The sequence below is a fragment of the Anomaloglossus baeobatrachus genome, chromosome 5 (assembly GCF_048569485.1).
Source record: "Anomaloglossus baeobatrachus isolate aAnoBae1 chromosome 5, aAnoBae1.hap1, whole genome shotgun sequence".
NCBI classification, from domain to species: domain Eukaryota; kingdom Metazoa; phylum Chordata; class Amphibia; order Anura; family Aromobatidae; genus Anomaloglossus; species Anomaloglossus baeobatrachus.
The window spans coordinates 494,241,734-494,256,102 of record NC_134357.1 but is presented as its reverse complement, the minus strand read 5'-3'; the positions used below and the strand labels follow the sequence as shown (position 1 = coordinate 494,256,102).

Below are 14,369 nucleotides of genomic sequence, written 5' to 3'. Positions count from 1 at the left end.
AGTTTGAGTGTGCAATGCAGGCAGACGCGCTATGCAAATGTCTTTGCACTAGTGGGACTATAGCAAAGTCCAATAGCCACGTATAGGATGCCACTAGGTACACTGAGTGTTTGCTAGTATAATGGCTTGGTTAGAATGAGTTGTAGTGTGCAATGCAGGCAGATGTGCTCTGCTAATGTCTTTGCACTAGTGGGACTATAGCAAAGTCCAATAGCCACGTATAGGATGCCACTAGGTACACTGAGTGTTTGCTAGTATAATGGCTTAGTTAAAATGAGTTTGAGTGTGCAATGCCGGCAGACGCGCTATGCAAATGTCTTTGCACTAGTGGGACTATAGCAAAGTCCAATAGCCACGTATAGGATGCCACTAGGTACACTGAGTGTTTGCTAGTATAATGGCTTGGTTTTAATGAGTTGGAGTGTGCAATGCAGGCAGACGCGCTCTGCAAATGTCTTTGCACTAGTGGGACTATAGCAAAGTCCAATAGCCACGTATAGGATGCCACTAGGTACACTGAGTGTTTGCTAGTATAATGGCTTGGTTAGAATGAGTTGTAGTGTGCAATGCAGGCAGACGCGCTCTGCAAATGTCTTTGCACTAGTGGGACTATAGCAAAGTCCAATAGCCACGTATAGGATGCCACTAGGTACACTGAGTGTTTGCTAGTATAATGGCTTGGTTAGAATGAGTTGTAGTGTGCAATGCAGGCAGACGCGCTCTGCAAATGTCTTTGCACTAGTGGGACTATAGCAAAGTCCAATAGCCACGTATAGGATGCCACTAGGTACACTGAGTGTTTGCTAGTATAATGGCTTAGTTATCAGTTGGAGTGTGCAGAGGACAAGAGGGTACAGTGGCAGGATTGTGGTGCTCTGGGTAGAGGAATGGAAGCCTGCCTTTCTATTCCCTCCTAATGGTGAAATGCAGGTAGGAAATCCCTGACCTGGGCTACACAGACGCTGTTGCTGTTTGCAGGACCTGTCACCTATGGCTCTCTGACCCTGCCGGTTGGAGCCCTTAAAAGGACTGCTATAAAGTGCTCTCCCTAAGCTGTCTAACGCTGTGTATGCAGCGCATACAGCTGTATCGGCTATAGGACTCAGGAAGACGGAGCTGCGACAGTGATGTCTGACACCAAAGACGCAGAAGGCAGATAATGGCGTCCGTGAAGAAAATGTCCGGTTTTATAATGCAGGGACATGTGACATGCAGATCCTATCACACATGCCGTTGCTTCTCTGGCTCAAAGTCCACTTAGCTGTGTGTGTGTCTGGGATTGGCTGACATGCTGGCCCGCCCCACAAGACGCGCGCGCTTAGGGAAGGAAGACAAGAAAAAAAAAAAAAAAAAATGGCGATCGCCATTATAGAAACAGCAGTGATCTGAAGGCGCTGTTCACGCACACTATACACTGAAATGTGATAATAGTTTGATTCACAGAGTGACTTACACTATTACAGCAGAAACCAAGCTATGATTTAGCTGTTTTTTGGCTGCTAGAACCGTTCTCGAACGTTTCTAGAACTACCGAGCTTTTGCAAAAAGCTCGAGTTCTAGTTCGATCTAGAACATGCCCCAAAATCACTCGAGCCGCGAACTGGAGAACCACGAACCACGAACCGCGCTCAACTCTACTCAGTATACTGCAATTACAAAAAGACAATATTTCTTAATGTTCTCAAACTAGCGGATCAGTACAAAACATTTCTATGAATATTTGTTCTGTGATTACCTGCCTGCGTAAAAAAATGTTTTTAATTAATGTTCCCCACAATAATCATTTGGGGAGTGTTTTTTCCTTGTATATACTCGTATTTAAGAGCGGAAAAACAGTGCAGCATATTAAAATTTCTAGCAAAGTATATAGGATTTATATAAATCCCATACCTACTGCATTGGGCTTTTTTTTTTTCTATTGCAGAAAATATGCTTTATTCTTTGTGGATAGCCACCATAAACTTGAAGAAGAGGAGGAAACTACACAAATAAAAAAAACTGAATATGCATTTTTACTGCGACACAAAACTTAAAAACAAACAAACCACGTAATCCGCACAAGACTACCAATAAACGTTGCCAGTAAAGTCCATGAGAATTCTGAAGTTCTGTGCACACGGTTTATTTTTTCCTTGCAGATTTGGTGCAGAGAATAATCTGCAGCATGTCAATGCTTGGTGCGTTTTTGCCTCCTTTTTTTTTTTAGCCCTTCCACCCATTGACTTCATTAGCACATGCATCTTTTTGGTGCATTTTTATGCCAAAAAGTGCAAAAAAACATTCTGCACCAAATACTCAAGGTGCACACAATAGCCTAAGATAGCCAATTTATGCAGAAAATCTGCAGCATCACGAAACGCATCGATCTAGGGAACTTGGTCCAAGATTGCTGTGGGTTTCTAGTTACAAAACAGCTGAATTGTGAATGCAGCTCTGGGCAATAATGTACAGTGGGTCAGTTTTAAACTATTAAAGCAATCTATTTACAATATAAAAAAAACAAAAGTTATTTGCTCTCTCTGATTTATATTTCAATCATTTATTCCCACCACATAAAGGATATAAAAGCTGAACATTTCAAGAGTTAATTTAGCATCCAGGTTACATCTAATGTAGTTTCTTTCTATATTAGAACTTGCTTTAAATTACTGTACCTGAAGAAACAAAGTAAGCTTAATTTAAGACCCTCGCCCAAGCATTATCCCATACAGCGATCACTGGGTAGAGCGCCTCTGTGAAGGTGGCATTGTAAGTATATAAATGTCTCATCGTGTTAGCCAGCTCATAAAAAGACAGAAGCCCATCCGTGTAATCTAGATATATCCTCACTTTGTAGCAGGAAGCTTGGCCCTCGACAGTGATTTCTTTCTTGTCATGCCTAACGGAGTACTGATTCTTAAACCTGCGAAGACCCCAGGACTTCGTATTGGCTCCAACATGGGAATTTTCTCCTCTCCGTTGAATACTCGGATAGGCCATCCCGACTCTCCAGCTACCCTCCTTACTGACTTCTACATCCCAGTAAAGTCTTCCCTTAGAAAAACCCTCCATGCTTAAAACTCTAAGATCCTCAAATCTTTGAGGGGTTTCAGGACGACCCAGATTTACGTTTGACGATGAACTGGTTTTCAGGTCCCCCGAGATGTGCACATCATTAGAAGCTGTGTTCACATCCAATAATATGCCAGCCGCCTCCTGCACATAGTATCCTTTCTGTAGGTCAGACATTATATTCATTATACCAGATATTAGGGTCTTGTTGATCAGATCTTCAGCCAGATCAGCAGCTTCAGTCTCTTTGAGATTTATCTCACTGTCTTCCACCATTTCAGTAAAGTAATTTCTATCTGCTTGTAAGTAAAGGAGAGGATCTGTCATCTGACATAGTTTCTCCATAGTGGTCAGTTTCCAGGAGAGACTGTCCCTCTTTTTTTCCAGCTGCTGGATCAGGTCAGACACAGACATTGACACTTGCTCTTGTTGCTTCGATACCTCTTTCAGAACATGGATCTCCAAGTTATCCTGCTTCTTCTTGAGGTCTTGAAGCTGGACACCCACTCTCTCCACAATACCGGTTGCCTTTTCTGGGATGTCCCTTAGATGGTCCTGAAGACGATTCACACGCGTTTCAATCTTTTCCCTTTCTTTGAGAATATGGCCTTGAAAAGTCCTCAGCTTTTCTTGTTTTTTTATTACGGCTTCATGTAGGAATTCAACTTTGTGTCCTTTGTGCTTCTCCCCAAGGCAGCAGAAAGCACACAAACACTCCGCATCCTCCGTGCAGTAATACATGAGGGGCTTCTTATGGTGAGAACATCTTCTGTTCCTGAAGGACTTTGTTGGTTGGATTAAGACATGTTCTGGGGACTTGCTGTGTACTGCCAAGTGAAGGTCACACAGAGAAGCTTCGCACATCAAACACGTTTTAGATGCCACCACAGGTGTGTGAATACAGTACATGCAAAATACTTCAGTCCCTTCTTGCTCCTCCTGAGAAAGGAAATGCTCCGCTATGTTACACAGCGTGGTGTTCCTCTGCAGGACAGGACGTTCCAGGAACTCTGCTCTGCATTCAGGGCAGGTATAGGCTTCAGATCCCTTCTGTGTATCCAGCACACTTTCTATGCACTCCCGGCAGAAGTTGTGTCCACATTTCAGTGTTATGGGATCGGTGTATAGGTTCAGGCAAATGGAACAGGTCAGCTCGTCCTTCAGATCAGCAGAGGCCATTGTTGTATAATGAATGAAGGCAAAACTAGAAAACACCTTGAGGAAGTCTCTGTTTGTCATGATTTCCACTCCCTGTTAACTCTTTGTATTCATTCCAACTCTCTCATTGGAACCTCAATGTTAGCTGAATGTCAGAGGAAACAATGGTTATTGTTTACATGTAACTTGCTTGCTTGTGTATTATATATATGTACTGCTGTGAAGCCCCACAGGTGTTGTGTAGCATTACCTTTAGGGACTCCACATGGGATGGTCTGGTCACAGGTAAGTTATCTTCTTTGGATTTTCGTGGCGCCACTCTCGGTATTGCAGTCAGGGGACTGCCGCTGCAGGTTTGGGGACGCCTAGGGCTTGTGTGTGCAGCTGGGTGTCGTGGCCTCCCGAGAGTGAGGCAGGCCCCAGGGTCCGGTTGGAGCGTGTATGGAACCACAAGTAGCAGAATGACTCAGGCACAGTCCAGACAGTCTTTCAGGGTTTTTACTCACAATTGATGGCAGGGTGAGTACCCGGGCATAGCTGGGATGAACCAGAGGAAACCAGGCACTCCGTCTAGCTGACTTTTGAGGGTGACTACCGACTCGCCCTCCTAGCCCTGGCGTTTTTGGGGTGACCCCGACTTGTAGTCCTCCTGGGGTCGCCCAGGAAGTTGCTGCTGCCTATTCTCCCCTCGTTTCGGCCCGTTTGCGTGTAGCCTGACCAGGTCACTCCAGCTGCTTGCCTCCTGTGAGCTATGGACCCTCTCTTTGCTACGTGGCTGCGGACTCTGGTGTTATGGTGAGGGTCTGAAATGCCCTCTCCGGCAGGTTTGGCAGGGAAAACTGAATGAATCTCTGCACTGGGACCTGTAACCCTTACGGGCTTGGTACCTCCCTGGCAGTCCCCGTACTCAGCCAACCCTTTGCTCTTTCTAGCCTTGGGTGGATTTTGGGTGGCACTACCAGGTGCACAGATCTCTTCTGTCGGTAGCCACTGCACGTGCGTTGTCTGACTAGTGGGTCCTACACGTCTGCTCTTCCTGAGCTCGACTCCAGACTCCTCACTACTCCCTCCCCACTGTGCCTGCTTACGCAACTTAGCAACCAGACTCTCTACCACACCCTTTGAGTGGACATGGAGCCACGCCCCCTCCTGGATTCCTCAGGGGTCCCTATCAAAGGTAGATGTGGGAGACCTGATTACTATGCGCCTGTGTAATCACACCTCGGTCAGCCTTCTGGATTACCTGTGTTGTACTACCCCCAGCATGGGTGCAGTACTCCGTGGCGCCTGACCAGGTCAGGGGTGCCACATTCCCCCTTAGTTATCACCAGCACGTCCTCGGGCTGCAAGACAAACATTTTAAAATGCATAAAATGGTAAAAGCATTTAAAACATACCCGGTACCATACATCACCACCCTCCACCCACAAGTCCGTTACCCAACCCTCTCAGGAGGCAGGTCACCAGTCCTTTTGGTAACCAGGTCTGGGCCATCTGTTTCCCCAGACCTTTCCTCCAATCTTCCTCTCCCGTCGAGCCGCGCTTTCAGACACTTCTGGCAGGATGTAGAGGTGGCTTTCATGGTCTGGTGCTTTAGAGGTTATACAGTGTCTTGTGGAGCCGCGCCTTCGGCCTCTTCTGGCAGGAATGTAGAGGCGGCTCTCACAGTCGATGCAGACAAGGTACCCTCTTTGTGGTGGAGAGCTAGGCTCCATAAACAGGCGAGCTCCCTGGTCACAGGCGAGCCAGGCCCCTAAACAGGCTGACTCTGGTGGTGGTACCATTCAAGGTAACTATCATACACTGCGAGAGTTTGTGGCTATAGCCAGTTCATAGCCTAATGGTCCTTGTAAAAGTGCACAAAAACTGGTGCTAAGTGTGCTTAAAAAGGGTTATTGAATGTGCTCAGTGAGAGGAACAAAATTATAATCTTGTGATACCTTTTAATGGCTAACTAAAATAAAATAAAGTGACGTTACAAAGCAAGCTTTCGAGACATCTCAGGTCCCTTCATCAGGCAAGGTATGACAAAATATCTGAAGAAACACAAATATATGCACAAACAGAGCAGAGGGATGGCATAATAAAAGACATTTAAATAAACAAACACTGAGCTTAGAAAGTGAATCCTTAATTAGCTTTGATTAGTGGTGTGAGAGTTTTATTGTCCCAATATCCATGTAGGATCAGAGGTCTGGTGAGTCTCTGGAATGACTCCTCAGATTTTGTAATGGGCCATGAAACCTCCTGACAACTGGCTAACACGATACCAAAACCTAAAAAGGGTTCTCACATAAGTTCATGTGGGCACATTACGTGAACTTGAAACGTTGCAAAACTGGAACTTTCTGTACTTCTTTACTTTCTTTACTCCTCCTTCTTAATAGGGCTTTTGCCTGTAGGGCTATGGCACCTGACATTTTCCACATCTCTGTCGTCGTCGGTGTTGTCTGTTTATTTCTCTTGTTCTGTATCTCTATCTTCATCTTCTGTTTCTGTTTCTTTTTCTCTTTCACTGTCTTGTTCTATTGTTTCTTTTGTTGTAATTATGGGCTTTAGAGATTGTGTTGAGGCAGCTGAGCCACAATCAGGGTTTCTGGGGCATGGTGTAACATCCAGTGCAAACCAGCCACGTTCTCGTTTATGTTTAGTGAACTCTACCAGGTCTCCCATATGTAGGTTTCTTCCAGGATGTCCTCTGGGCAAAAGAGCTCTTACGACTCTCCTACTTACAAAGATGCCTTCTCTGACACCAGGTGCAACGATGAAGCCATATCCAGATATCAAACTAAATTCTTCTACAACACCGCACCAAAGGGGTCCTCTTTCCTGTTGGCGGATTTTTCTTAGGAACTGTTTGTCTTCAAGGTCTCTGGCTGTAATCTTGTCTCTATACCTATCTGGGAGTAGGCATATAGAAAAAAGATTCCGGTCTTTGTGAGCGCTAGTAATAGATCTTTGGTCTTTGATCTTTTAAGAAATTTGGCTTTATTATTAATAACATAAAGCTCTTGTATTAACACAACGCGTTTCAGCAAGATACACTTGCCATCCTCATGTGTAAGCTACACCTGAGGATGGCAAGTGTATCTTGCGCCTCCAAATCCCCCTTAAACTTGAGAAACTCTCGGTCTTCTCCTTCTGGCGGGGACGTGGGACCCGGTTCTTTGGACTGGGGATCTGTGTCTGCTCTGGCCTTGCAGGCCGGGGTAGATGGCCTTATGGCCTGGTCTTGGTGGGCCGGGCAGGTCATCGCTGTGGCAGCCTGGTCTTGGCGGGCCGGGCATCGCTGTGGCAGCCTGGTCTTGGCGGGCCGGGCAGGGCATCTCTGCGGGAACCGCGGGCCTCTCAGCAGGGATCCGCACGGGTGTCGCCTCCGGGGTCGCAGCAGGGGTCTCAGCGGGCGTGGCAGCGTGGCGTGCTGCAGGCATCGCAGCGGGCTCTAGATATGGCAGCACTGGCAGGGTCGGTGCACTCGAGCGGGCAGGAGCAACACAGGACTCATCCATCAGCAGCATCATCATCGGGGTCTGGGTGGTCGCCGCTCGGTGTGGCACTTGTCGCGCGGTCCACCTCTCGTAGGCCCGTACCGCTGTAGCCATCTCCCGGAGCTCCGTGCGTCCTTCCCTGAGCTGCTGTATCATTCTCGCCTCCAGCCGTTCGCAGAACTGAGCAAATTCCCAGTCCCACCAAACAGCGGAGCCTGGCTCTGGGTTTGTCTTCAGATGCCATGCTCTCTGCTCTCTCTGCACGGCCTTCCATCTTCACTTCCTGCTGCAGACTCGTGACTTCTTCCCGCCATCTCTGGACAACTCTGCCTCCATCACTTGCGAGGTCAGGACGCTGCAGGGGTTCTATAGGTAGCCACACCTTTTCTTGGACGGCTACTACTTCTAGCGCAGGCTGCTGTTGTTCTTTGGCGCGCTTTCTGTGGTGGCAACATGGCGGCGCTTCCAATTTTCAAGCGGAAAGCCCAGGCACATGGTCACCTGTCTTAACAGGTCTAGTCCTTATCCTGTTCACAGCGCCAGATGTGAAGCCCCACAGGTGTTGTGTGGCATTACCTTCAGGGACTCCACGTGGGATGGTCTGATCACAGGTAAGTTATCTTCTTTGGATTTTCGTGACGCCACTCTCGGTATTGTAGTCAGGAGACCGCCGCTGCAGGTTCAGGAACGCCTGGGGCTGGTGTTGTGTGCAGCTGGGTGTCGTGGCCTCCCGAGAGTGAGGCAGGCCCCAGGGTCCGGTTGGAGTGTGTGGAACCACAAGTAGCAGAATGAGTCAGGCACAGTCCAGACAGTCTTTCAGGGTTTTTACTCACAATTGATGGCAGTGTGAGTACCCAGGCGTAGCTGGGATGAACCAGAGGAAACCAGGCACTCCATCTAGCTGACTTTTGAGGGTGACTACCGACTCACCCTCCTAGCCCTGTCATTTTTGGGGTGACCCCCAACTTGTAGTCCTGCTGGGGTCGCCCAGGGAAGTTGCTGATGCCTATTCTCCCCTCGTTTCGGCCCGTTTGCTTGTAGCCTGGACCAGGTCACTCCGGCTGCTTGCCTCCTGTGAGCTATGGGCCCTCTCTTTTTTGCTACGTGGCTGCGGACTCTGGTGTTATGGTGAGGGTCTGAAATGCCCCCTCCGGCAGGTTTGGCAGGGAAAACTGAATGAATCTCTGCATTGGGACCTGTAACCCTTACGGGCCTGGTACCTCCCTGGCAGTCCCCGTACTCAGCAACCCCTTTGCTCTTTCTAGCCTTGAGTGCATTTCAGGTGGCACTACCAGGTGACAGATCTCCCCCGTCGGTAGCCACTGCACGTGCGTTGTCTGACTAGTGGGTCCTGCACATCTGCTCTCCCTGAGCTCCACTCCAGACTCCTCACTACTCCCTCCCCACTGTGCCTGCCTACGCAACTTAGCAACCAGACTCTCTACCACACCCCTTGAGTGGACATGGAGGCCACGCCCCCTCCTGGATTCCCCAGGGGTCCTGATCAAAGGTAGATGTGGGAGACCTGATTACTATACGCCTGTGTAATCACACCTCGGGCAGCCTTCTGGATTACTTGTGTTGTACTGCCCCCAGCATAGGTGCAGTACTCAGTGGCCAGGTCAGGGGCGCCACACTGCCACCACGCCAGCGGCCGAGCCACTGGGATCCGGAGCTGCGGTGGCTCAAGGGGTCTCCGGGTCCGGGGGCTCCGCGCGGACACGAATTAAAAGAGGGAAGTATATGTGCAAAGGGGTTAGAAAGTTTGTGACGCCACCCACGGTGTGTGGTAATGTGAGGGACCACCGCTGCCGTTGGGGAGCCCGGTGATGGTGCGGCAGCCTGATGTTTAACCTCTCTGTGGGTAGGTGGTTTGTGTCCTGGGGCCCGTCGGGTGGTTGGTGCCTGGGTGCCGTTGGGGACCGGGACAGGGGTTTTCAGTGTACTCACTCAGTCCAGGAAATAACAACACCGACAGCTTGTAAACCAGAATTCTGAGCACTACTGCAACTGGTAGGGAGCACGCTTGGGTCCGTGCCCTTAGTGTTGCTGTTAGCCTGTGGCCCTGTCCTTGGCACCTTTGTCTCTGTTGGACCCTCTGGTATAAAACTCTTCGGGTCCCGCCCACCCGTATGGCTAACGGAGTGAGCTTGCTCTCAGGGTTCACACGTAGGATTTCTTTGGACTGTATTGGGTAAAGTCCTATTCCATCGGTGCGCTAGTACCCAGATTTTGGAGCGGGTTGCAGATGAATCTTGAAGTCTTCACCCGTCAGGTAAATTACCGGAACACGTGAAGCTACTTTCTGGCCTAGGGTCCACGTACCCAGTCGTGCCCTGGCCCCTGCCCTGTGATAGCTCAAGGCCGCCGGCTGCCCTCCTCGGCTGTCCGTGCCCCTCGACACTATCCCCTGCGACCGGGATTCCAGCTCCTACTAGGCCCAGACAAACGTCTGCCACCTAGTACTCAGGAGCCCTGCTCCGTGACCTCTCCTCACGAGGGTCACCACTTCACTCCTCTCTCCTACTCAACTCCAGCTCAACTCAACTGTCACTTACTTCCCTCACCAACCCCCCATGTGGGCGGCCCTATTCCCTTCAGGCCCCCCAATGGTGTGTCTGGTGGGAAAAGTGCAAAGTGTTCCTAGGAGTTTGATTGGCTAAGGTGTTAGCAACACCAAAGGACCAGGATCCGTAACCAAGGAGGGTGGATACTGTGCAGAAGGGCAGATTGCACAATACCCTGTAACGACCTGATAGGCCAGGGCGTCACACACACTAATAAATATATATATTACACACACATACACATATATACACATACATTATATACATACATACATACATACTATATTATATACACACACACACACACACACACACACACACACACACACACAAATAAGAGGGGCTGTTGATAAGTCTTTGGCTTTGTTTCCATGATAACGAATGTTATATCACATGAAAGCCTTATGTGTCTAATATAGGTTTTCTAAATTTTGGGTTTGTTGCTTATGGTAAAAGTGTTGTACACACGTGGGAAATGGCGGAGTCTAATGAGATATTCACAGCAACTGAGAGCAGAGGAATGATAAAATTCTTGTTTCTGCAAGGAAAGTCCGCAAGGGATATTCATGGTGATATGTCGCAGACAATGGGGGAAGGGGGGGGGGGAAATCAATGCCCTTCATATTCCACAGTTAAGAACTGGGTTGCCAAACTTAAAACTGGCCACTTCAGCTCCAATAATGAGGAACGTCCTGGCCGACCCAGAGTGGTTGTTCCAGAGATCGTCGATGCTGTGCACAACCTCATACTGGAGAATCGACGAACTTCAGATAAAACAATAGCAGACATCATGGGGATTTCCCATGATTGTGTTTGTGTCATTATCCATGAACATTTGGACTTGAGGAAGCTTCTGCAAAGAGGGTCCCCAAATGTTTGACAACAAATCATAGAAGAGTGCGAGTGAAAACTTCCCGGTCCATTTGTCACTGTTTCTGTACTGATAAGAACTTTCTGGATCGACTGGTCACTATGGATGAGATCTGGATTTATTTGTATGACACTGAATGTAAGGGGTGGACGGACCCCTTACAAGGAGGCGCAGTTTTCCCCCCCTGAAGATACCCCCGCTGGGGTAGACAAAGCCGTTAATGTTTATGTTTTACTGTATTTCTACTGTATAGATGGGTTTCCCCTAGTGGCCGGGTGGGATGGCTGTCCCCATAGAAACTGTGCAGGAGAAATGAGGAGCCGGCAGCAGAAGGGGGAGGGAGAGAAAGTGTTGTAGAGAAAAAGTTTGAGTTTGTCGAGTCCGGGACGGGGGAGAAGGAGCAGCGGGGGCAGAGTGTGGGAGCTAGGTGGACAGCTAACGAAGGAAAGGGAAAGAGAGAGTGTCCTCTATGGTGAAACAGAGTTGTGTGGGTCAAGTCTGCGGTAGCCGGAGTGGGAGCCCAGGTGAAGTGGAGTAGCCGGGCACAGCCCCATGAGAGGAGACGACAAGGAGAGTTTTCCCCCAGCAGAAGTTGTGAATTGACCCTGTCAAATTGTTGCCTCTGTTGTGAAGATACGTGCAATAAATATGCCTTCTGATTCAACTGATCTCCGTGTGCAGAGTCTTCCTACGTCTGACAGCGTTCTCTGTACCACCACACTCTGCCCCACCAAGCAATCCCCTGTCCCAATAGTGACGGCGGAGCCGGGGGTTAGCCTGATAGAAAAAGGGGCCACGACTACAAATCCCGAGGCACCCCCGGCACCCCGTTACATGTGGCGTAGTCGGCAGGATCCGGACTATCTGCGAAGGGTCCCGATTCCATATTGGGAAGAACAAGTGGTGCCTAAGGCGTTGGACCGGGCACAAGATGGCGCTAAGATGGCCGCCGTCTTCACGAACACAGTGGGTGCGCGGAAGATTGGCGCCAAAAGAAGAACCCTGAGCTGGCCGGCGAAGAAAAAGTAGTACAGAGTACGCCGTCCAAAGAGGGGAGGTGCTGGCCCTAAGATGTTGCTGAAAACATGTGAAGAGGGCGGCAGTACAGAAAAAAAGAAGAGTCGCCTGTGCTGGGTCGATCTGATGTGCGAGACTTGGGGTGGAGTGTGTACAAGAGCGGGAAAAGAAGGCCCGCCTCCACCTTCCCCAGCATCTCCACTGTCCCCGGCGCCATTACAGGAAGGGCTGCAAGAAACGCCAACTCAGAGACTGACTTCGAGTGAGATGGAGACCCAGAGAAAACAGCAAGCTGCAGTGGGCGCACTGGTAGCGACCAGCCTGGGCAGAGGACGCCCGAAGCAGACCGCAGCCGAGGAAGGACTTACCCTTAAACTACCGGCTGTGCCAGGAGCTCCGGAGCGGCCCACAAAAGTAACGTGGGTCACTTCCTGGGATGCCGCGACCGGTGAAACCTCTACTGAAGTCCGGGCCACCTACAAGGCGCAGCTACGGCCGGGAAGCGAAACCCTGGGAACACCTCTCCAGAGTCCGGAGGTGGTTACACCAGACAAGGTGGGTCCCCCAGTCCCCACAGAAGTTCCGACCCCGGCATTAGAAGAAGATGAGTGGGGATTTTTCTGGGAGCCGGTGAAACCGAAGCCCCTGACCCGACGACAGTCCCCGCCGCCTGAAACAGACCCGGTACAAGAAAGGTTACTGGCCGAGACCATGGCCCGTGAGATGATGGCCGGTCCCCTCAGCGAAGAGTTTGATCGGCAGTGTACCGTTGGCACCGTGGTCAAGTTCAATCAGAGCGAAGGCTACGGGTTCATTGAAGACGAGTCCGGGGATCATTTTTTCTATAACCGGGTCAATTTGGACATTGAAGGATTACCTCAACGCCTCCATACACTGTACCCGGGGGAGAAAGTAAAGTTCCGGAGAGAAGTAGGATGTCGAGGCCTATTTGCCGTGGGAGTGGCCCGGATGCCCACTGCTCAAGAGGCCGCACAGTGGCAGCAAGAGATTGAATGGGAAGAGTGTCAGTACCGGAGACGTACACAACAGAGACCGGTGCTGGCTGAGACGTGCCGGCCGAGACACACGCTGGCGGTGTCGCCATAAGTCACTTCTGGACTGATAGCTGAGCCGGAAAAGGAGACGCCGGCGGTATTGGCGATTCGTCAAAGTATGGTGACGCACCCGGTGGTCGTCGTCGGAAGTCCACAGCCGTCCCGTCCAGCTACCCCGTCACCTCCGCCGGGAACCGAGGGGCCAAAGCCGGAGCCAGAAGAATCGGAGACGCCGGTTAACTATGAACCGTTCCGGAGGCTGCGCCGCTTGCCAGGTCAGTCACTCTCAGATTATGTGAGGGCCCAGCGGGCCGAATGGCTACGAGCTTACCACCCCGTGTGAATCCCAGTGACCGGAGGTGGGGGAACATATCTGTGCTAAGAACCGGCATTGCTGAGAACCGGTGATGATTTAAAGTTTGTAACCACGTTTAAGTTACCGAGCCCGGAAGGAGCCTGATGCCGGACTGTGCAAGGACTCCCTCTGTGATGTTGAGGAAGACTTTATTGTTTGTGCTCCTGCCTACAAAGACCGGGAGTGCTGTGAGAGACTCCGGGCAGAAGATCAGCAAAGACCGGGAGTGCCTATTACGGCCTCCGGGCAAATCTACTGCAAAGACCGGGAGCTCCCTTGGAGGGACTCCGGGCGCCGGACTTGTGCACCCATTGATTGTGTTTTTATATGAAAGTTTTAAGGTTTTGAAAAATTTGTCTTGTGGCTAAGATCGTGTTTTGCAGGTGCGGGCCTTGCCGGGAGGCTAAGGCAAAAAGAGGGGAGGAATGTAAGGGGTGGACGGACCCCTTACAAGGAGGCGCAGTTTTTCCCCCCCTGAAGATACCCCCGCTGGGGTAGACAAAGCCGTTAATGTTTATGTTTTACTGTATTTCTATTGTATAGATGGGTTTCCCCTAGTGGCCGGGTGGGACGGCTGTCCCCATAGAAATTGTGCAGGAGAAAGGAGGAGCCGGCAGCAGAAGGGGGAGGGAGAGAAAAAGTTCGAGTTTGAGTCAGTCGAGTCCGGGACGGGGAAGAAGGAGCAGCGGGGGCAGAGTGTGGGAGCTAGGTGGACAGCTAACGAAGGAAAGGGAAAGAGAGAGTGTCCTCTATGGTGAAACAGAGTTGTGTGGGTCAAGTCTGCGGTAGCCGGAGTGGGAGCCCAGG

The 14,369-nt window shown here is 50.1% G+C and overlaps 1 protein-coding gene across 1 annotated transcript; it reads right to left on the bottom strand.

Annotated features, from left to right (window-relative positions):
- Window positions 1-1,642: 1,642 nt before the first annotated feature.
- Window positions 1,643-4,242, bottom strand: LOC142310408 (E3 ubiquitin/ISG15 ligase TRIM25-like). Its single transcript, XM_075347931.1, has one exon. It carries the CDS (start codon window positions 4,228-4,230, stop codon window positions 2,674-2,676), a length of 1,557 nt encoding a protein of 518 aa, XP_075204046.1. The 5' UTR covers window positions 4,231-4,242; the 3' UTR covers window positions 1,643-2,673.
- Between the last annotated feature and the right edge of the window lie 10,127 nt (window positions 4,243-14,369).